General features: G+C 35.0%; 1 protein-coding gene across 1 annotated transcript; it reads right to left on the minus strand.

Annotated features, from left to right (window-relative positions):
* Positions 1–329: 329 nt before the first annotated feature.
* On the minus strand, positions 330–20,713 carry LOC119590173. The gene is made up of 9 exons (XM_037938966.1): positions 20,561–20,713; positions 18,841–19,030; positions 4,225–4,286; positions 3,927–4,104; positions 3,604–3,665; positions 2,569–2,663; positions 1,884–1,931; positions 1,312–1,386; positions 330–959 (listed from the first exon to the last, which is right to left on the minus strand). The coding sequence occupies exons 1-9, from the start codon at positions 20,619–20,621 to the stop codon at positions 909–911; spliced, it is 822 nt and encodes a 273-aa protein (XP_037794894.1). The 5' UTR covers positions 20,622–20,713; the 3' UTR covers positions 330–908.
* Between the last annotated feature and the right edge of the window lie 2,502 nt (positions 20,714–23,215).

Genomic DNA, 23,215 nt, shown 5'->3' on the forward strand with positions numbered 1-23,215 from the left:
TAGTATAAGGTAGTTTTACAGAAAATATAACCTAAACATCAACACAAGGCATATTGTTCTTTCTCACCTTTTACTCCATGACTCAATTTGCAGGAACTGAATACTTGACGAGAAGTTAAAAGCGATTGTATATTAGTTGATAAAAGTTTGACGGTGAGGAAGTTCATGCCTTCCTCTTCTGGAAACTTGTGTTCAGAACTTTAACAGCAGCAAGTAGCTTAAGGAGTGGTGCGATTGCATATTGGTCAGTCCCGCACTCACTCTTGTATTAACAGCAAACACAAAAACTGGACAATTACATTACGGGTGAAAGAAAGCGAGACAAAAAGTACATATCTGGTCTTTATTTAGATTTTGTTTTTGTTTTTTACAGATTAATCAACCAATAAAATTAACAGTCCAAGATACACAATGATCAAATAGGTGGTCACTGTTAATTACATAGGACGAATAACCGTGAAAAGTTAATACAAAAGGAAATACAATACTAAAAGAAAAGACAGATCTAGACGGGAACATTCTACAGATGAAAGGAAATAATGTGTTATCACACACAACACACAAGTGAAGACAGACTGTTGAAAAGTGTTCGAGTAAACGAAGCAAAGCAGTTGATCCACAAGCCAGTCGTGTTCGAACCCTTTGAGCTTTGTTCACACGAACATCATTTTTTTTCTCAGAGGTATTATGAAGTAACAGTGTACTCGTTTAAATGACAAAGGCAGTCATAAGTTGACAAAAAATGGAAAAAAAGGAATAGAATATAGGTGGGCTATTGTTTATACATTTGTTTTGAAACGTGGCGTTGGTGAGCATAGCGCTCAGGGGACCCTCGTGGCAATGCCCTGTAAGGGTCGCGGGAAGTCAAGCTGGGTCAAGTGACGAAGCTGTTTTTAATGGTGACTGACCTAAGCCTTATGTTGTGAATCCTCTTTCTCGGCAGACGATTCATGTGCCTCCTGCAGGACAAAGGTGACAGTGAATGAAATTACTCAAAAATGTGAAATGCAGAGATAAAGCGATTGTGACCAATTACTCAAATGTAGTTTATGCGTAAAATGAATCATGTATGTATAAAAGGAATAGTCTATGCATAAAAACCTGTTTAAAATTTGTTTATGTATAAAATGTATAGTTTATATAAGAAATATAGAAGTATAAAAAGAACGTCTTATAATAAAAAAAAAAATAGTCTAAGAATCATAAATCCAGCTTACACATACAATGAATAGTTCCTCCGTGAAAAACTATAAATAAATAAATAAATAAATAAAGCCAAAGTACATGAAAAATAAGGAAAAATGAACGAACCTCATCGTGCTCAGTGGCTGCCTCAGCGTCATGGGCGTCTCCGCGGGTCACAGCGGTTAGAGATGGATGTCCGACCTAAAATATGGATAACATTTTAGGTGTTTTTTGTGAACGAAATAAACTGCAGCTTGTTAGAAATGCTATTGTAGTCTCACATGACGCATGGCTTTAAGCGTTATACCGCCGTTGTGGATGATGTATAATGTCGTTTGTTAGAAAAGTTTCATGTTGTTAGAAAAAAGTTGTTATTGTGGTTTCGTATACCGTAAAATTATATAATTTTATCATGATAATAATTGCAATTTACGTGTTAATCCGCCGGTGGGAACGAAATAAAAAATACATTTGAGTTCGTTGTGAGTGAAATAAAGTACAGTCTTTAGAAGTTGTTATTGTGGTTTTATATAACGCAAGATGATAATTTGATTATAATCCACATAATCCTCATTGTCGTCATTGCTATTACATTTAATTACCGTCATACTAATTACCCTCTTAATCATTACTGTCATTATCATTACTGCAATTAATATACGAATTACCCTAATCATTACTGATGATCGTTATCTCACCTGTGCCCGAGCGCTGGCTGGGCCGTCTCCACGAAGAACGAGAGGAACCTGATAAAAAAGAAAAAAGGGAAAAGGTGAATTGAATTAGTAAATTTAGTCGTAGAAGCATAAAAAAAAGAGGTAATAAAAACATAAAATAAAAGAATAGATGAGATAAAAACGAAAAGAATAAAGAAGAGAAATATAAATAAATCAAAGAATAAATACTAGATAAAAATGAAAGAAATAAAAGAAATAAAACAATGTATAGAATATTTAAGACTGAAAAAGTACGATAAATTGCGAGCGAAGTATCTTTTGTTTTAACGAGTGATGTAAATAAATCACGATCTCAGAAGTATTGTGAATCTTGGAGTATTTATTGCTTTAAAACAAGGTGCCGTGTGAATGCCGTTATAGTGGGAGAAAATAAGAAAAAGGGAGGAGAAAGAGGAAGAAGTAGGGGAGGAAGAATAAGAAGTAGAGGAGTGGGAAGAGGAAGAGAAGAAATAGGAGTTATACACAGGTACCACAACTTCAAAGGAAGGAAGGGAGGATGAAAGAAAAGAAACAAAAGAAAAAGTAAGGAAACATAGAAGGAAGAGAAAAAAGAAGGAATGAAAAAAGAAAATAAACTGAAGGAAAGAAAGAAGGAAAAAGAAAACAAGGAAAGAAGAGAAAAAAGTTTTGTGAAGCTGCTACCTACAGGGATCATGCGGCGAGTGCTGCTCTCCTGCCTGTGTGGCCTCGAGGTGGCGCTGCTGACGGAGGTCTCGGCGCGGGGGCTGGTGGCGTTGTGTCCTAAAATATATTAAAAAAAGACGTTATGAAAATCACTGAGGTCTTTTCTAGATGATGGGTAAGCTGTAGGATTTTTAGATTTTTTTGTTATTTATTTATTTATGTATTTACTTTTTCGTTTATTTATTTATTTTTTTATTATTATTATTATTATTTTTTTTTTGGGGGGGGGTTATGATTGTTCATTGTTCTTATCGTTATTATAATCATTATTTTGCTAATCGTCTTTGTTTTATATTAAAGATATTGTTCAATAATATTAATAATTCTGTTGATAATGATAAAAATAGCTTTCATTGCCATTATGTTATTGTTGATGTTTTTTTCATTATTATTATTAAAATTATTATCATCACTATGAATCACTTTTTTTTTCTCTCGAATTCTGGAAGTCCTGGAAGTTTCACATTAAACTGAAACGAAACAGTTTCGAAATAGCATGTATCTCGTACGAACCAAATTATTTTTCATTTCACCCCGTACACATTCCTCCTCCAAGGAATTTTACGGTGTACAGTGAACAAGCTATTTACTCGGCAATCCACTTTACGGGACTTGATACCGTTTCCGGCGCTGAGATAGGTGCCGGCAGGTTAAACGATTGCTCAACGAAATTAATGGTCTGATATTTTTTGTCTTATTTTCTATTTATGAAGTGATTACAATTGAAATTTGCTTCACTTAAAGGGAGATATATTCGTAAGGGGAGGGGTATTCTGAGTTTTTACGTTTGTGAGGTTAATGCAACAGATAGTGCTATGGGTCTGGTGACAGATAGAGCTGTGAGCCTTTTTCTAAATCAACGACCGTTATTATACATACGAGTTCAATGCGAAGAGAAATTCGTAAACTTTTCAAAGAACTCTTAGCAGATAACTGGCATCTGTCGATAGGATTATCAATATATCAACATGCAATTAAAATATCTCCTTGAACTCACCAGTAACGGTGTGGTTAGCCTCCAAAGTAACAGATCTGGTGGATCGACTTCCGAGAACTCCACTGTGAAAAAAACAATAGTTAAAACACTCAATTACAGCCACTGAAAGTTATGACAAATCTTTCAAACCCTTTCTAAACAATCCATTTTTACACCCAAAGTAACAGATCTATCCACAGGTGAAACAGAACTTGCTGGTCGCTAATGCCAAAGGTACAGAAGATCTATCCACGGTGAAGCATCAAAACATTACAATCCTTTAATGAACAATATAATTTTACACCCAAGGGTACAGAGAAGCCATTGACAGCTTTAGAACTTACTGTTCGGGACTCGATGCAACACTACCGACGACTGTGTGACGAGAACCTCCCAACGCATGTTCGTCCTCGTCTGTGGAGGCAGGTTGTCCATGGTTCTCCGAGACGTGTAGTGAGGCACCGACGCTGGACTCGCTGTGGGCAGTTGGGGACACGTGGGGCACTAGCACAGCCGGGTTGCCTGCACAGGGAGTGGAGAAAGAGAGAGAGATTTAAGAACGAGGAAATAAGATAGAAGCAGTAGAAAATGAGAAAAATTAGGTGAAATTACCAATCAATTAAAATATCTCCTTGAACTCACCAGCAACGGGATGATTAGCCTCCAAAGTAACAGTTTTGGTGGATCGACTTCCGAAAACTCCACTGTGAAAAACAAAAACATTAATACACTCAATTGCAGCTATGCAAAGTTTTGAAAACTCTTTCACCAAAAGTAGATCTATCCACAGGTAAGATAGAACTTACTGGTCGGTATTAAATTTTTTCTTAATGATCAATCGAATTTTACACCAAAAGGTGCAGAAGAATTATACACGGGTGAAACATAACTTACCGGTCCATTATGAACATTACAATCTTTAATGAACAATAGAATTTTTACACACAAGGGTAAGAAAAAAACAAAAAACAACAACATTGACAGCCTTGAACCTTACTGGTTCGGGACGCGTGCAACACTGCAGACGACTGGTGTGACGAAACCTCCAACACGTGTTCGTCCTCGTCTGTGGAGGCAGTTGTCCATGGTTTCTCCGAGGCACTGACACTAGAACCACTGTGGGCAGTTGGGACACTGGGGCACTAGCACAGCCAGGTCCGCCTGCACAGGGAGTGGGGGAGAGGGAGATTTAAGAAAAACCCCAACCACCAAATAAAAAATAAGAGAAAGAAGATAAAAAAGAAAATAAAAAAAGAGAAACAAAGAATATTAAAACAAAAATCGAAACTAAAAGGAAAAGAAATAAAACATTAAAATACACACACACAAACGAAATAAATACGATGTATATATAAATTGATACAAGTTTCATGTTTGTGGAATACAGATTAACAAAGCTTAAGTGCATTGAATAGTGAAGAGAACAGATATTACTTCAAATATTACATTATATGAAATTTCTACCATGACTACAAACAATAAAAGTGTATATATAAACACAATAAAAAAAGTAAAGGAAAAAAATATATTGCCTAACTCCTACCAGTAGAACTTTAACGTCGCAACAATATAATAAAACACTAGATTCGATCCTGTAAACTTTACTACTCAATCTATTCACACAAATACAACAATAATATATCTTACTAGGAGCAGCGATGACCGCGGCTACCACAGCCAGCAAACACAGAGCTGAGAAAACCTTCATTTTGCAAGGACTGTTATTTTTTTCCTGAGAAGATGTTTTCACGTGCCCACCTGATCTGTGCTTCTCGACGAACGCGCCGTGGTATTTATTTGAGCTCCGTGGTTGCCAGATAGTGCCAGCTGGTCAATCGTATACTTTCTTTTCCACCTGTTGCATTCTTAGTCCCCTAAGGAACGAGGTCAGATGTTACGTCATAAGGAAAGTTAGTACACACAACTCCTTTTCATGTTTATTTCTCCGACAGAAAGGATTTCTTTGGTGTTCATTAAAAGACGTCATGAATTTCTGGACTGAAAAAAATGACACGCTTTTCAAACATCATATTTACCTTAATAATTTCGAAATATGTTCAATGAAATCAATAATTCTTAGATTATTTTATTGAAGGAAAATTATGAACTTCTCCCCACTCTCTCTTTGTATATCTCTTCCTATTTCTCTACCTCTCTCTGTCTGTCTATATCTCTATCACTATATGTCTATATGTCTATATATATATATATATATATATATATATATATATATATATATATATATATTCATATATCTCTACACACAAACGCACACACACACAGACACACACACACACACACACACACACAACACACACACACACACACACACATATATATATATAGAATACTTATATTATATATATACACATACGTACACACACACATGTATATATATATATATATATTCGTATATGCAAATATACACATATATACGTTTATATATTTATATATATAAGTATGTATGTATGTACACACACATATATATACATACATATATGCATATAAATGTTTATATATGTATATATAAATATATGTGTGTACGCGTGTTTGTGGAGAATGTAAAGATTGAAAGAAGCAGTGTTATTGAAAGCGATTGCAAGTTTGCTCTGACGGTTGCAAGGGGACGGGGAGTATAACTTCGAGTATATATAACGTATATAAAATATATGCACATAAGGTGATTGCTGATGAGAACATGTGAACTCAACAAAAGAAGGAAGAAGAATTATCTGGGGTGTGAGAACATATCATCTGAACAAAAGAAAAAAAGAAAAGAAAAGAAAAGAAAAGAAAAGAAAAGAAAAGAAAAGAAAGAAAGAAAGAAAAAAAAAAACGAAGTAATTGGGTGTTTGAAACACAACGAAAGCAAAAAGACAAGAAGTTAAAAATAGTTTTGTAGAAACAGTAGTAACTACTTTTTTAGAAACAGTTTAAGTAACAAAAATAAACAAAACTGATGATTATGATAAGAAAAATAAATGATTAAAAAAGTGTCTCTTTTTATTTACTTATTATTTTAAAAAAATATTTTTTCTCCCTTTTTTTCCGTAGACCATCTCCATTCTTCTCGTCCTCTGACTCGCGGATTTGCCTTATGCAATTGCAAAAGTGCACTTCATAATCACAGGCAAACGAGTCAGAGTCCGTAGCAAGTTTGTAAGATGTTCCGTCGTTGAAATCTGTCCGTTTCTACTTGGTCAGTGGTGATGCCACGACCATGAAGTGACAAGTCGAGGAATTCATTCATTTGAGATTTGCGAAGTGTAGCTTCGCCCTGGTCTTCCATATATATGGCCCGGCCTGTTTCAGCTATTTGTGGCTGTCTCGATTGATTCTCTGACACTCGGTGCTTACCGTGGTGGCTGGGTTACCAGCAGGCGCTCCTGCCGCCACGATGTAAGCATGCAGCATAATCTAAATAGTCCGGCGGCTCACTACATTGATTGCAACATCTGTCTGCACAGTCAATTGTTTGTATGATTTGCCAAGAAACATAGTCCACAATGGGACAGACGGCATGTACACACAAAGATATTAGTACTTTATGTCGAGCTCTTATGTGTCTCCCAGTCATTGGTCTCATGACAAACTGTCTTGCTTTGGGTCAACCAGGTAGTGGAGCTCCTTTTGGAAGGAGGGTCTGGTTAATTCTTACCCCAAGCTATTGCAAGACTTGGGCCCATTTCCTGTACACGCAGACTAGTGTCTTGAACTTGTGACTGGGAGCCATGGCTTTTAATTTGGGCTGCAAACAGATTTTTAGTGTCTTTACAAACATTTCCCTGAAGATACATTGGTCCAGACAGCGGTGGACTCTTCTTAGGCAGTGTGGTCCAGTTGAGATGACTGCAAGAGCGTATGCATAAGAGATGATCTTGTAGCCCACTGAGAGGTGTATGTTGAGGATACAGGACATTAGGGTGTTGAAAAGGGCTGGAGTGAAGTTCCCACCCTGTGGCATTCCATTTTGTAGAAGCATGTGCTGTGATAGGTGACCTTGGAATCTGAGTTTGGCTATTCTGTTACCTGAAAAAGTCACCTATCAAGGCCAAGAACATTCCTCTGATTCCCTTCTGGATGTGGGTCTCCTGAATAGCAAAATGACTTGCTAATTGAAAAGCCTTCTCCATGTGTAGGAATACTAGCACAGATATGACAGAGTGCTGGTTGTGCTTATGGACTCGTCCTCGAAGCCTGTGGCCACGCTTAAGTGTCGGAGGGAAGGGCCTGGCGCGCAAAAGGGTGTTTTAGGGATTTGTGAGGTTCGCATGGGATGGTTTATTTCACGTGTGGCCTTTGGAAGGAGTCATTGATAAGTAGTATAAGGTAGTTTTACAGAAAATATAACCTAAACATCAACACAAGGCATATTGTTCTTTCTCACCTTTTACTCCATGACTCAATTTGCAGGAACTGAATACTTGACGAGAAGTTAAAAGCGATTGTATATTAGTTGATAAAAGTTTGACGGTGAGGAAGTTCATGCCTTCCTCTTCTGGAAACTTGTGTTCAGAAGTTTAACAGCAGCAAGTAGCTTAGGAGTGTGCGATTTGCATATTGTCAGTCGCACTCCTCTTGTATTAATAGCAAACACAAAAACTGGACAATTACATTACGGGTGAAAGAAAGCGAGACAAAAACTACATATCTGGTCTTTATTTAGATTTTGTTTTTGTTTTTTACAGATTAATCAACCAATAAAATTAACAGTCCAAGATACACAATGATCAAATAGGTGGTCACTGTTAATTACATAGGACGAATAACCGTGAAAAGTTAATACAAAAGGAAATACAATACTAAAAGAAAAGACAGATCTAGACGGGAACATTCTACAGATGAAAGGAAATAATGTGTTATCACACACAACACACAAGTGAAGACAGACTGTTGAAAAGTGTTCGAGTAAACGAAGCAAAGCTTGATCCACAACCAGCCCCTGTTCGAACCCTTTTGAGCTTTGTTCACACGAACATCATTTTTTTCTCAGACAAAGGCAGTCATAAGTTGACAAAAAATGGAAAAAAAGGAATAGAATATAGGTGGGCTTATTGATTATACATTTTGTTTTGAAACGTGGCGTTGGTGAGCATAGCGCTCAGGGGACCCTCGTGGTAATGCCTGTAAGGGTCGGGGGAAGCAAGCTGGGTAAAGTGGCAAACCCGGGTTTTTTAATGGTGACTGACCTAAGCTTATGTTGTAAACCCTCTTTCTCGGCAGACGATTCATGTGCCTCCTGCAGGACAAAGGTGACAGTGAATGAAATTACTCAAAAATGTAAAATGCTGAGATAAAGCGATTGTGACCAATTACTCAAATGTAGTTTTATGCGTAAAATGAATCATGTATGTATAAAGGAAATAGTCTTCATAAAACCTTTTTAAAAATGTTTTATTTTAAAAAATGTATAGTTTATACATAAAATATAAATAAAAAAGAACGTTTTTATAATAAAAAAAAAAAATAGCTAAAAATCATAAACCCTTATTTTACCTTTTTATATTTCCCTCCTAAAAAACTATAAAAAAAATAAAAAATAAATAAACCCAAAAGTACATAAAAATAAGGAAAATAACGAACCTCATCGTGCTCTGGCTGCCTCGCGTCAGGGCGTCTCCGCGGTCACGGGGTTAGAGAGGGAGTCCGACTAAAAAAAGGTTTACTTTTTTGGGGGTTTTTTTTGTAAACGAAATAACATTTGTTGAAATGCTATGTATCTCACATGACGCTGGCTTAAGGGTTTAAACCCGCCGTTTGGGGATGATTTTTTGCGTTTGTTAAAAAGTTTCATGTTTTAGAAAAAAGTTGTTATTGTGGTTTCGTATCCTTTAAAATTTTAAAAATTTTATCATATATAATTCCAATTTACGTTTTAATCCGCCGGGGGAAAACAAAAATAAAAAAAAATACATTTGAGTTCGTTGTGAGTGAAATAAAGTACAGTCTTTAGAAGTTGTTATTGTGGTTTTATATAACGCAAGATGATAAATTGATAATAATCCACATAATCCTCATTTCGTCTTGCATTACTTTAATTAGTCATATAATTACCCCTTAAATTATGTCTTTCTTTACTGAAATTTAAATTACAATTTAAACCCTAATCTTCTGTGATCTTACTCACCTGTCCCAGGGCTGGGGGGGCCCGTCTCCACGAAGAACGAGAGGAACCTGATAAAAAAAGAAAAAAGGGAAAAGGGTGAATTGAATTAGTAAATTTAGTCGTAGAAAAAAAAAAAGAGGTAAGAAAAACATAAAATAAAAGAATAGATGAGAGAAAAACGAAAAGAATAAAGAAGAGAAATATAAATAAATCAAAGAATAAATACTAGATAAAAATGAAAGAAATAAAAGAAATAAAACATTATGATTTTTAAGACTAAAAATAGATAAATTGCGGGGAATATCTTTTTTTTTAACGAGTGATGTAAAAAAATCACGATATCAAAAGTTTTGTGAATCTTGGGAGTTTTTATTGTTTAAAAAAAGGGTGCCGTTAATCCCGTTATGTGGAGAAAAAAAAAGGGAAAAAAAAGAGGAAATTGGGGGGGAAGAATAAGAATAAGGAGTGGGAAGGGGGAAGGAAAAAAAATAGAGTTTACACAGGTACCACAACTTCATAAGGAAGGAAGGGAGGATGAAAGAAAAGAAACAAAAGAAAAGTAAGGAAACATAGAAGGAAGAGAAAAAAGAAGGAATGAAAAAAGAAAATAAACTGAAGGAAAGAAAGAAGGAAAAAGAAAACAAGGAAAGAAGAAAAAAGTTTTGTAAAGCTCCCCTACGGGGGTCAGGGGCGAGTGCTGCTCCCTCCCTTTGGGTGGCCTGAGGTGGCGGGGCTGACGGAGCTGGGCGCGGGGGCTGGGGGCGTTGTCCTAAAATATATTAAAAAAAAGACGTTATGAAAATCACTGAGGTCTTTTCTAGATGATGGGTAAGCTGTAGGATTTTTAGATTTTTTTTTTTATTTTTTTATTTTTATTTATTTTTTCGTTTATTTATTTATTTTTTTATTATTGTTATTATTATTTTTTTTGGGGGGGGGGTTTATGATTGTTTCATTTTTTATTTTTAAAATCATTTTTTGCAAATCGTCTTTGTTTTATATTAAAGATTTTGTTCAATAATATTAAAAATTCTGTTGATAAGAAAAAAAATAGCTTTATTGCCATTATTTTGTTGAGTTTTTTCATTATTATTTTTAAAAATTTTTATCATCACATGAACCTTTTTTTTTTCTCTCTCGAATTCTGAAGTCCGGGAATTTCACATTAAACTAAACGAAACATTTTCGAAATACATGTATCTCGTACAAACCAAAATTATTTTATTTCCACCCCGACACTTCCTCCCCCAAGGAATTTTTAAGGGGGTACAGTGAACAAGCTATTTCCCGGCTCCCTTTCGGGACTTAACCCCGTTTCCGGCGCTGACATAGTGCCGGCTTTTTAAACGTTTGCTCAACGAATTAATGGTCTGAATTTTTGTCTTTTTTTCTATTTTGAAGTATTAAAATAAATTTTTGCTTCATTAAAAAAGGGGGATATATTCGAAAGGGGAGGGGTATTCTGAGTTTTTACGTTTGTGAGGTTAATGCAACAGATAGTGCTATGGGTCTGGTGACAGATAGAGCTGTGAGCCTTTTTCTAAATCAACGAGCGTTATTATACATGCGGTTCATGCAAAGGGAAAAATTGTAAATTTTTTCAAAGAATCATAGCAGATAACGGGCATCTGTCGATAGGATTATCAATATATCAACATGCAATTAAAATATCTCCTTGAACTCACCAGTAACGGTGTGGTTAGCCTCCAAAGTAACAGATCTGGTGGATCGACTTCCGAGAACTCCACTGTGAAAAAAACAATAGTTAAAACACTCAATTACAGCCACTGAAAGTTATGACAAATCTTTCAAACCCTTTCTAAACAATCCATTTTTACACCCAAAGTAACAAATCTATCCACAGGTGAAACAGAACTTGCGGGTCGAAATCCCAAAGGTACGGGTCTATCCACGGTAAAGCATCAAAACTTACAATCCTTTAATGAAAAATAAATTTTACCCCCAAAGGGGTACAGAAAGCCATGCAGTTTAGAATTTTACTGTTCGGACTCGATGCAAAACCCCCGACGACTGTGGACGAGAACCCCCAAAAGCATTTGTCCTCGTCGGGGAGGCAGGTTGTCCAGGTTTTCTCCGAACGTTATGGGCACCGACGCTGGCTCGCTGTGGGATTTGGGGGACATTTTGGGGCCTGCACACCGGGGTTGCCTGCACAGGGAGGGGGAAAAAGAGAGGGGGAATTTAAGAACAGGAAATAAATAAACCGTAAAAAAGAAAAAATTAGTAAAATTCCCAATCAATTAAAATATCCCCTTTGAACTCACCAAAACGGGATGATTACCTCCAAAGTAACATTTTTTGGTGGATCGATTTTCCGAAAACTCCACTGTGAAAAAAAAAAACTTAAATACACTAAATTGCGCAGCAAAGTTTTAAAACTCTTTCACCAAAAGTAGATTATCCACAGGAAATAGAACTTACGGGTGGGTATTAAATTTTTCCTTAATGACATCGAATTTTACACCAAAGGTGCGAAATCTTCCACAGTGAAACAGAACTTCCCGGTCATTATAAAAACATTACAACCTTTAATGAAATAAAAAATTTTTACACCCAAGGGTATAAAAAAACAAAAAAAAAAACTTTGACACCCTTAGAACTTACTGTTCGGGACTCGGCAACACTCCGACGACTGTGTGCGAGAACTCCCAACACGTGTTCGCCCTCTCTGTGGAGGCAGGTTTTCCAGGGTTTCCCCCGGGGCCTAAAACCTAGACACACTGTGGGCATTTGGGGGAACGTGGGGCACTAGAAACAGCCAGGGCCGACAGGGATGGGGAGAGAGGGAAAATTAAAAAACCCCCAAAACCACCAAATAAAAAATAAGAAAGAAAAAATAAAAAATAAAAAAAAAAAAGAAAACAAAAAATATTAAAAAAAAAAATCGAAACTAAAAGGGAAAAAAAAAATAAAAATTAAAATACACACCACAAACAATAAATACGAGTAAATAAATTGTACGTTTCATGTTTGTGGAAACAGATTAAAAAAGCTTAAGTGCTTTTGATAGTGAAGAGAAAAGATATTACTTCAATTTACATTATATAAAATTTCTCCCATATACAAAAAATAAAATGTTTAAAACAAAAAAAATAAAGAAAAAATTATATTCCTAACCCACCATAGAAATTAAAACGTCGCCAACATTATAGTAAAACCTAATTCGCCCTTAAAATTTACTCTCTATCACCCTATACAATAATTATCTTACTAGAGCAGCAAAGACCGCGGTACCACAGCCACAAACCAGAGCTGAAAAAACCCTTTATTTGCCAAAATCTGTTAAATTTTCCTGTGAATGTTTCCTTTCCACACCCCGATCTGTGCTTTGACAAAAGCCTGTGGGATTTATTTGAGCTCTGCAGTTGCCAGATAGTGCCAGCTGGTCAATCGCATACTTTCTTTTCCACCTGTTGCATTTTTAGTCCCCTAAGGAACGAGGTCAGTTGTTACGTCATAAGGAAAGGTAGTACACACAATTCCTTTTTTTTTTATGGGGGTTTTTTTTTTGGGGTTTTTTTTTAAAAATTTTTTTTCCCAAAAAATTTTTTTTTTTAATCTAGAAAATTTCATGAAAAAAAGATTTTTTTTTGTAAAGGAAAAAAAAATGATTTTCTTTTTTTATTTTTTTTCCTTTTCTACCTTATTCTTCTAAATTTTTTTTTTTTTGAAAATTAAATTTTAAATTTTCTCACCCCCCACCCTATTTGAATTTATTATCATATATAAATTTTATTATTTTTAAAAAATATAAAATAATATATATAAAAATATAATATTATTTTATATATAATATATATATTTTTTTTGGTTTTTTTTTTTTTTGTGTGTGTGTGTGTTTTGTTTGTTTTTGTTTTATAAAATTAAAACATATAAAATATGCTTTATATGATTGTTATTAAAACTGTTTTTTAATTTTTAGTAATAGAATATATGAATATTATGATGCGCACGCACACACACACACACACACACACACACACCCCCACACCAAAATATATATATCATTATATATAATATATAATATAAAACATATATTTATATATTTCCCCATCTTTTGTGTTATAATATACAAAATTTTGTATATAAAGTGTGTGTAACATTATTACCCTGTATTATTTATGTATGAAAACATTTTAAATTATTGTATGATAATCATATATGAATATTATGTAAATATATTATATAATATTTTAAAATATATTAATAAATTTTTATATTATTTTATTATATGTATCATGTATTTACCAAAAGCGCCTGGAGGTCTACATGAAGACTTGCCTTCTGCCACCCTAAGGCTTAGGTATGACTAAAATCAAAGTATAGATACAAGGAGGTTCCCCCCCCCCCTCCGTTCAGTCTCCTGCTTCTTTCACTCTTTGCCTTCTCCCCCACTCTTCCGTTGCTTCCCCTCCTTTACCTGTTATTTATTTGTCATCTATTTGCCTCATACACTCACACACATACACACTTTTTTATTTGATTATTATTATTTGTTAATGTTCTAGTATTATTGATTTCCCCCTCCCCATTTTCCGTAGACCATCTCCATCCTACTCGTCCTCTGACTCGCGGGTCTGCCTTATGCAATTGCAAGAGTACACTTCCATAATGACAGAGTTCGGAGCGTTTGTAAGATGTTCCGTCGTTGAAATCTGTCCGTTTCTAATTGGTCAGTGGTGATGCCACGCCCCCAGGGGAGCGAAGCGGCAAAGTGACAAACCAAGGGATTCACTGATTTGAGATTTGCGAACCGTGCTTCGCCCTGGTCTTCCATGTATATGGCCCGGCCTATGCCAGCTATTTGAGGCTGTCTCGATTGATTCTCTGACACTCGGTGCTTACCGTGGTGGCTGGGTTACCAGCAGGCGCTCCTGCCGCCACAATGTAAGCATGCAGCATAATCTAAACAGTCCAGCAAATATTATAAGAGGGTGGCGTTCCCTCGCCACAATGCTTGCAGCATCTGTCTGCACAGTCAGTTGTTTGTATGATTTGTCAAGAAGCATAGTCCACAATGGGACAGACGGCATGTATACAGAAAGATCTTTGTACTTTTTTGTCCAGCTTCTATGTGTCTCCCAGTCATTGGTCTCATGACAAACTGTCTTGCTTTGGTTCGGTCAACCAGGTAGTGGAACTCCTTTTGGAAGGAGGGTCCCCGGGCAATTCTTCCCAAACTATTTCAAAACCGGGCCCATTCTGGTCACCCCTGGTCACGCAGACTTGTGCCTCGAACATTGTCTCAGAGCCTTGGCTTTTGATTTGGCTGCACAAAATTTTAGTGTCCTACAGCATTCCTGAGAACTTTTAGTAGCAGCAAGTAGCTTAGATTTGCATTTTCATCTGTCAGTCGACTCTCTTGTATTAAAAGCAAAAACCCAAAAACTGGCATTAATACTTGCGGGGGAAAAAAAGCGAGCAAAAACTAAAAAATCGGCCTTTATTTAATTTTTTTTTTTTTTCCTTAAACAAACCCAAAAAAATTCTCCAAAATAACAAAGATCAAATAGGTGGGCCTGTTATTACATAGACAATAAACCCTGAAAATTAATACAAAAGGAAAAACAAATAATAACTAAAAAAAAAACAGATCAGACGGGCTTTTCCCAGGAAAAAAAAAATTTTTTACCACAGACAACTAAATGAAGACTCTCTGGAAATATTCGAGTGGACGAAGCAAGTCAGTTCATCCACAGCGGTGTATTCGTTCAAACGACAAAAGGGAATCATAAGTTAACAAAAAAAAAGAAACGATACTCGGTATTTTTTTATTTTTGTTTGTTTTCAAATGTACGTTTGGGGAGCAAAACGCTGAGGGCACCCCCGTGGTAATGCCCCCGAAAGGGGCGCGGGGGTCAAGCTGGGGCAGTGACGAAACTGTTTGTATGGTGACTGACCTAAGCCCTTTTGTTTGAATCCTCTTTTTCCCCAACGTCTGTTCCCCGCAAAAAAAGGAAGGTGGAAGGGGACGTAAGTAAAAATCCCGAGTCCCGAACCGATTATAACGTACTACTTAACCTTCTTCACTGATTTGAAATTCATGCATAGAAGGAATCATGGATGTATAAACGGAATAGTCTATGTATAAAAACTTAGCTAAAATTTGTTTCTGTATAAAATGTATAGTTTATACCTGAAATATAGCGGTATAAAAAGAACTTATCTTATAATAAAAAAAGAACAGTCTTTGGATCAAATCTGCAGCTTACACATACAACGAATAGTTCATCCATGAAAAAACTACAGTCCATCTATATAAAAAATCTAAAAAAAAAAATTAGCGAACCTCATCGCGCTCAGTAACTGCCTCTGTGTTGTGGGCGTCTCCGCGGGTCACAGCAGATGGATGTCCGACCTAAAATTGGTACTTTTTGGTTTTTTATCCCCTTTTGGGGGGGGAAAGAATAAATCAGCTACTTTTAAATGTTAAAAAATTTTGTTGGTTCATGTAACGTAAGCTTATGTATGTTATCCCGTTGTGAAATAAATAAAATGCTTGTTAGAAAAAGTTGTTATTATGGTTTCATATGCCGTAAAATTATAGTTTAATCATGATAATAATTGCAATTTAGGTGTTAATCCGCTGTTGGGGAAAGAAATAAAAAAAACATTTTGGGGCGTTTTTGAGTGAAATAAAAAAAAACCCCTTTTAAAAAAAGTTGTTATTGTGATTTGATATAACGCAAGATGATAATAATTTAATGATAATAATGATCATAATACCTGGTATTGCCACCCTCATAATCATTGCCGTTATTGCAATTAGAGATAATTACCTTCGCACTAATTACCCTCACGAACATTATTGATATTCTTATCATTGCAGATATAATTAATGTTATACTAATTACCCTTATAATCACTGTCATTATTATCATTGCAGATCTAATGTTATACTAATCACCCTTATCCTTACTGATGCTCGTTATCTCACCTGAGCCTGAGCGCTGGGTCGGGTGTCGTCACGAAGAACGAAAGGAATCTGTGATAAAAAGGGAAGAGGGAAAAAGGAGAATGGAATTAGTATATTCTATTGCACCAAATCGTGTCGTAATAGAATAAAAAAAGAGGAAGTAAATGAAAATAGAAATATAGATAATAAAAGAAATAAGATATAAAATATTAAAGGAATAGATAGAAGATAAAAATAAAAGAATAAAGAAGATATAAAAATAAGATAAGTAAATGAGAAAAAATATGTAAAATAAGAATATTTTATAAAGGAAGTAACGAAAATGTTTTGATTTAACGAGACAGTACAAAAAAAGATAAACTGAGCGCAAAGTATCTTTTGTTTTTAACGTCATGAAAATAAATCATGTTCTCGTAAGTATCCTAAATCTTGGAATATTTACTGCTTTAAAATAAGGAGAAAATATAGAAAGAAGGAAGAGGAGGGTGTAGGAAGGGGAGGGGAGGAGAAGAAACAGAAGAAGAAGAAGAAGAAGAAGCAGGAGTCATGCGAAGGTACTACAACTTCAGAAGGAAGGGAGGATGAAAAAAAAGAGTAAGGAAAGAAAAAGAAAAAGAAAATAAGAAAAGAAAAGAAAAGAAAAGAAAAGAAAAAAAGAAAATAAGAAAAGAAAAAGAAAACAGAAAAGAAAAAGAAACGAAAAGAAAAAAAGAAAACAAGAAAAAAGAAACTAAAAAAAGTTTTTTGTGAAGCTGCTACCTACAGGGATTCCGCGGCGAGTGCTGCTCTCCTGCCTGCGTGGCTTCGAGGTGGTGCTGCTGACGGTGGTCTCGTCGTGGGAGCTGGTGGCGTTGCGTCCTGAAAAAGTATAATAAAAAAATCTGTGAGTTTTTTTTTCTAGGAGACGATAAGCAAGCTGTAAGATTTTAAAGATTTTTTGCTTATTTATCTACGCATTTGCTTTTTTTTTTTTTTTTTTTTTTTTTTTTTTTTTTTTGAGGGAGGGGGGAGGGGTGATTTTTATATGATTGTTCAAAATGTTTATCGTTATTATAATCATAATCTTCGTAATCGTCTGTCTTCTATATTAGAGATATTGTTCAATAATATTAATGATAATTTTGGTGATAATAAGAATCACTCTCTCGAATTTTGGAAGTTCTTGGAGAAGCAATCAAGTCACAACTATATTTGGATTTCTTGAAATTCAAAAAATAGAAAACGCAAAAAAGCTACTGAATTCTACGCTTTGCAGATTCAACGATCATTTTGTTTTGTATCAAGCTCCTAAAAGACGCACTTATAAGGCACTTCCACAATTAAGAAAAAAAAAAAAAAAATATATATATACCTAAGCAGAGAGATCCATGAATTTCACATTAAATTGAAACGAAACAGCTTCGAAATCTCCACCATTTACGAAGCAAATACATTATCTTGTAACAACCAATTCATTTTTTTATCCTCTACACATTCCTCCTCCAAGGAATATTACGGTGTACTGTGAAAAAAACTATTTACTCGGCAACAGGTGACGGGAAATCCACTTTACGGGACTTGATACCGTTTCCGGCGCTGAGATTGGTTCCAGCAGGGGAGATGTTCGTAAGGGAAAGGGTAGGATGGAGTACGAATATATTATTTAATTTTTTTTTACGATTGTAAGGTTAATGCAACAGAAATAGCATTGTGGGTCTGGCTTTACCCACTGTGGTGTATCTTCGGTGACAGACAAAGCGGTGCGCCCTTTTCTAAATTAATGGTCGTTATGTATTCGTAAAATTTTCAAAGAACTCTTAGTAGGCATCTGTCGATTGGACCAGCAATATATTAGTTAGCAAGCAATTAAAATATCTCCTGAACTTACCAGCAACGGTGTGGTTAGCCTCCAAAGTAACAGATCTGGTGGATCGACTTCCGAGAACTCCACTGTGAAAAAAAAAAAAAACAATTACAGCCATTCAAAGTTATCAAAAGTCTTTCAAATCCTTTATAAACAATTAAATTCTACACCCAAAGTAACTGATCCATCCACAGGCGAAACAGAATTTACTCGTCGGTATTAAATTAATTCTTAATAACCAATCGAATTTTACACCCAAAGGTTCAAAAGATCTATTCACAGGTGAAACAGAACTTACTAGTCATCATCCAAAAAATTATCAAATTTTACACCCAAAGGCACAGAGAAGCCATTGGCTGCTTTAGAACTTACTGGTCGGGACTCGGTGCAACGCTATAGTCCTCACTGTCGACGACTGTGTGACGAGAACCTCCAAACACGTGTTCGTCCTCGTCTGTGGAGGCAGGTTCTTCATGGCTCTCCGTGTCGTGTACTGAGGCACTGACGCTGGACTTGCTGTGGGCAGTTGGGGACACGTGGGGCACTAGCACAGCCGGGTCGCCTGCACAGGGAGTGGGGAGAGAGGGAGATTAAAAAACGAAGAGATGAGGTAAAAGCGGTAGAAAATGAGAGAAATTAGGGGTGCCAGAATGAGAGAGAAGGACGAGAGTGGCGGTAGAAATTAGGATAATTTAGGGATATGAGAAGGAAATGTAGATTAAGAACTTGAGAGAATTTTCAGGATATAAGAAGGAAAGAGAGGAGAGAGAAGCGGTAAAAATCAAGAGAATTTTGGGATACACGAAGTAAAGAGAAAAGAATATCAGTAGAGAATAAGAGGAGATAGTTATCTCGGTTTAAAATAAAAATTTTAGGAGTATTAGCTTTGCACATGACTTTATTTCCTATTATAAATACAAAGGTACAGTGATGAAAACACACTTCCACATCATAGTAAGCTCCGATTAGTCATTCCTTCATAAGAAGCAATAAAGGAAGGAACATTAAAACAGAATCCATTGAAAAGAAAACAAGAAAAAGAAGACATAAAAAACACCAAATAAGAAAAGAGAGAAAGACTGTTAAAACAAAACACCAAATAAAATGAAAAAAATATAGAAGGAAACTATGAAAGCAACAAATCTCAAAAAAAGGAAAAGAAAAAAGAAAAGCATCAAAACACGCAAAAAAAAAAAAAAAAAATGCCCAGTCAACACAACTCACAAACAGCTCATCTTCACAAGCACAGAGGTCTGAGTCCTCCTGTGCTTTGCATCTTAAAAGCGTGTCCGGAAGCACTAACCAAGCGCACGCGATCATACAAGACCACACATTTAGCACACATTTAACACGCTTCAAAAACTGTGGTGCTGTTTGGTATATATTCACTAGAATTATGAGATGAGAACAGGAAATGGTATTGGCATTAGTATTGTGTGGTATGTATAAGGCTTATGCGAGGAGAATAGGAAATGATATTGGTATTGGTACTGTTAGCATTGTGTTGTAAAGAAATGGCAAATGATATTCGCTTCGATAATGATAATTAAGGTATTTGGTTGAATTATTATGTATATGTGGTCTAAGGTGAAGTTATCTTTTGTTTGTAAAGCGGGTGCAAGATTGGGCGATTTAGAATGGTGCATGATTATGGTTTAGTAGAAGTAATTACTATATATATATATAATATATATATATATATATATATATATATATAAATTGATATAAGTTTCATGTTTATGGAATGCAGATTCACAATGCTCAAGTGCATTAAATAGTGAAGAGAAGAGATTTTACAATTATATCTAGACTATAGATATTGGTAAAAGGTGATACTTGAATTAAGCAGATTATGTGGAATTTTCTCTATGAAAGCACTCTTCTAAAAAAAAAAAAAAAAAAAAAAAAAAAAAAAAAATAATAAAAATAATAATAATAATAAATAAAATAAAATAAAAATAAATAAATATTGCCCAATTCCACCAGTGAAATAGTTAACAATCGCAACATTATAACAAAACACTATAGATCCGATCCCGTAAACTTTACTAACTCAATCTATTCACACAAATACAACAAAAATATATCTTACTAGGAGCAGCGATGACCGCGGCTACCACAGCCAGCAAACACAGAGCTGAGAAAACCTTCATTTTGCAAGTACTGTTAACTTTTCCTGTGAGATGTTTTCACTTGCCACACCTGATCTGTGCTTCTCGACGAACGCGCCGTGGTATTTATTTGAGCTCCGTGGTTGCCAGATAGTGCCAGCTGGTCAATCGCATACTGGAATATACCTGATTTTATACCTGTTGCATTTCATATTCCCTTAAGGAACAAGGTCAAACGATGCGTCATAAGAAAAGGTAGTACATACGGGTACAAATCATTTTCGTTTTTATCTCCCCGAGAAAAATTATTAATTAAAAGGATTTACTAGAAGCTGATCATTAAATCCGTGACGTCACGAATTTCTGGAGGATTGCGGAAAAACGTGACAAATGCTTTTCAAGCAGAATTTTTTCCCCTTAATAACTGCGAAATAGGGTTGAAATCCCTAATACTTAGATTAATTTATAGAAGGAAAATTATGAACTCAACCCCTCTCTCTTTTTTAGTATCTATCTCAAAATCTCTCTACTCGTATCGCTGTCCCTCTATATCTGTCTATATATCTTCATATATATCTACATACTCATATATATACACAAAAATATACATACATACATATATATTCATATATGCAAATGTACACATGTACGTGTGTTTTTATATAAACATGCATTTGTGTATTTATATATAATTGCTTATATATCTGTATGTATGTATGTATATGATTATATGAATATATAAATTTATGAATATATATACACAGACAAACACACATATACATAAATGCATACAGAAATGCACGCACACACACACATGTATATATGTATATATATACATATATATATATATATAAATATATATATGTATCTATATATATATATATATATATATATATATATATATATATATATATATATATATATATATATTATATACATGTATATATATTCATATAAATATTCTTACACACACACACACACACACACACACACACACACACACACACACACACACACACATATATATATATATATATATATATATATATATATATATATATATAATATAATATACATATACATATATATATGCACACACATGTATATATATACATATATATACATATACACATAATATGCACACACATGTATATATATATATATATATATACATATATTTTTTTTTTTTTTTTTTTTTTTTTTTTTTTTTTTTTTTCACACACACACACACACATTACATGTATACACATACATGTATGTGCGCGCGCGTGTGTGTATGTGACAAATAAATCACAAACGAATAACAGGTGAAGGAGGGGAAGCAACAGAAGACTGGGGGGGGGGGGGGAGGTAACGGTTGAAAGAAGCAGAGACTGAAAGGAGGGGGCCGAAACCCCTTGCATGTCAATTTTTGTTTTATTTTAGTCATGCCTGGGCCTTAGGGTGGCAGAAGGCAAGTCTTCATGTAGACCTCCACTGTAGCTGTTTGTTTAAATACATAAAATAACGAGTTATTTTTTGTTTTGTTGCATTTTAATTATTTTTATTTTATTTTATTATTTTATTTTTTCTTATTTTCAATTTTGATAGTAACTATTGAACATAAACTAGAGCAACACGAAAAACGATATTTAAGATTTTAGTTTGAATGATTTTTATTATTTTACTTTATTACTAAGAAAACAGGAAAACAAAGATTTTTAAAAAAATATTCGTTTCTTTAAATCTATTATTCTTATTCTTACTATCATCATTATTATTCTTTTTTATAACTAAAACATCAGTGAACTAAAAACAGACAAGAAACTAGACACGATTTAATGGATGACGAAAGGGAACTAAGCTGGATGCAAGGAAGAACACTGGGAGATGAGCAAACAGGTGAGTGACATGGATGATAAACAGGGTGAGAGTCATGGTGAGAAACATAAGAATGAGATTGATTGCGGCGGACGAATCAGGCGGTGCGTTTTTATCATCTTTGGGTTATTGAAAGCGATGACAACTTTGGCCTGACGGTTGCAAGAGGATGGGGAGTCTAATATAGAGCATATATAACATAACACACATAAGGTGATAGGTGATAAGAACATGTGAACTCAGCAAATGAAGAAACAAGACGAATTATATGGGGTGTGAGAACATAGCAGTTGAACAACTGTAGAAGAAGAAGAAGAAGAAGAAGAAAAGAAGTAAATGGGTGTCTGAAACACAACAAAAGCAAAAATACATGAAATTTGTAGAAACATACTAATAACTACTGTTTCAGAAACAGCTTAAGTAACAAAAACAAGAAATGAAAGTGATGGTTATAACAAGAAAAGTGGCTATTTTTATTTGTTTATTTTTAAAAATGTTTTAGGAGTATCATTTATTTTTTCTCCCTTTTTCCGTAGACCATCTCCATCCTACTCGTCTTGACTTACGAGTCAGCCTTATGCAATTGCACGAGTGCACTTCCATTCTCACAGGCAATCGCGTCAGAGTCCGTGGCAAGTTTGTAAGATGTTCCGTCGTTGAAATTTGTCCGTTTATATTGGTCAGTGGTGATGCCACGACCAGCAGGCGAGCTGAAGCGGGCAAAGTGACACGCCGAGGGATTCACTGATTTGAGATTTGCGAAGCTTCGCCCTGGT

The sequence above is a fragment of the Penaeus monodon genome, chromosome 3, assembly GCF_015228065.2.
Source record: "Penaeus monodon isolate SGIC_2016 chromosome 3, NSTDA_Pmon_1, whole genome shotgun sequence".
NCBI lineage: Eukaryota > Metazoa > Arthropoda > Malacostraca > Decapoda > Penaeidae > Penaeus > Penaeus monodon.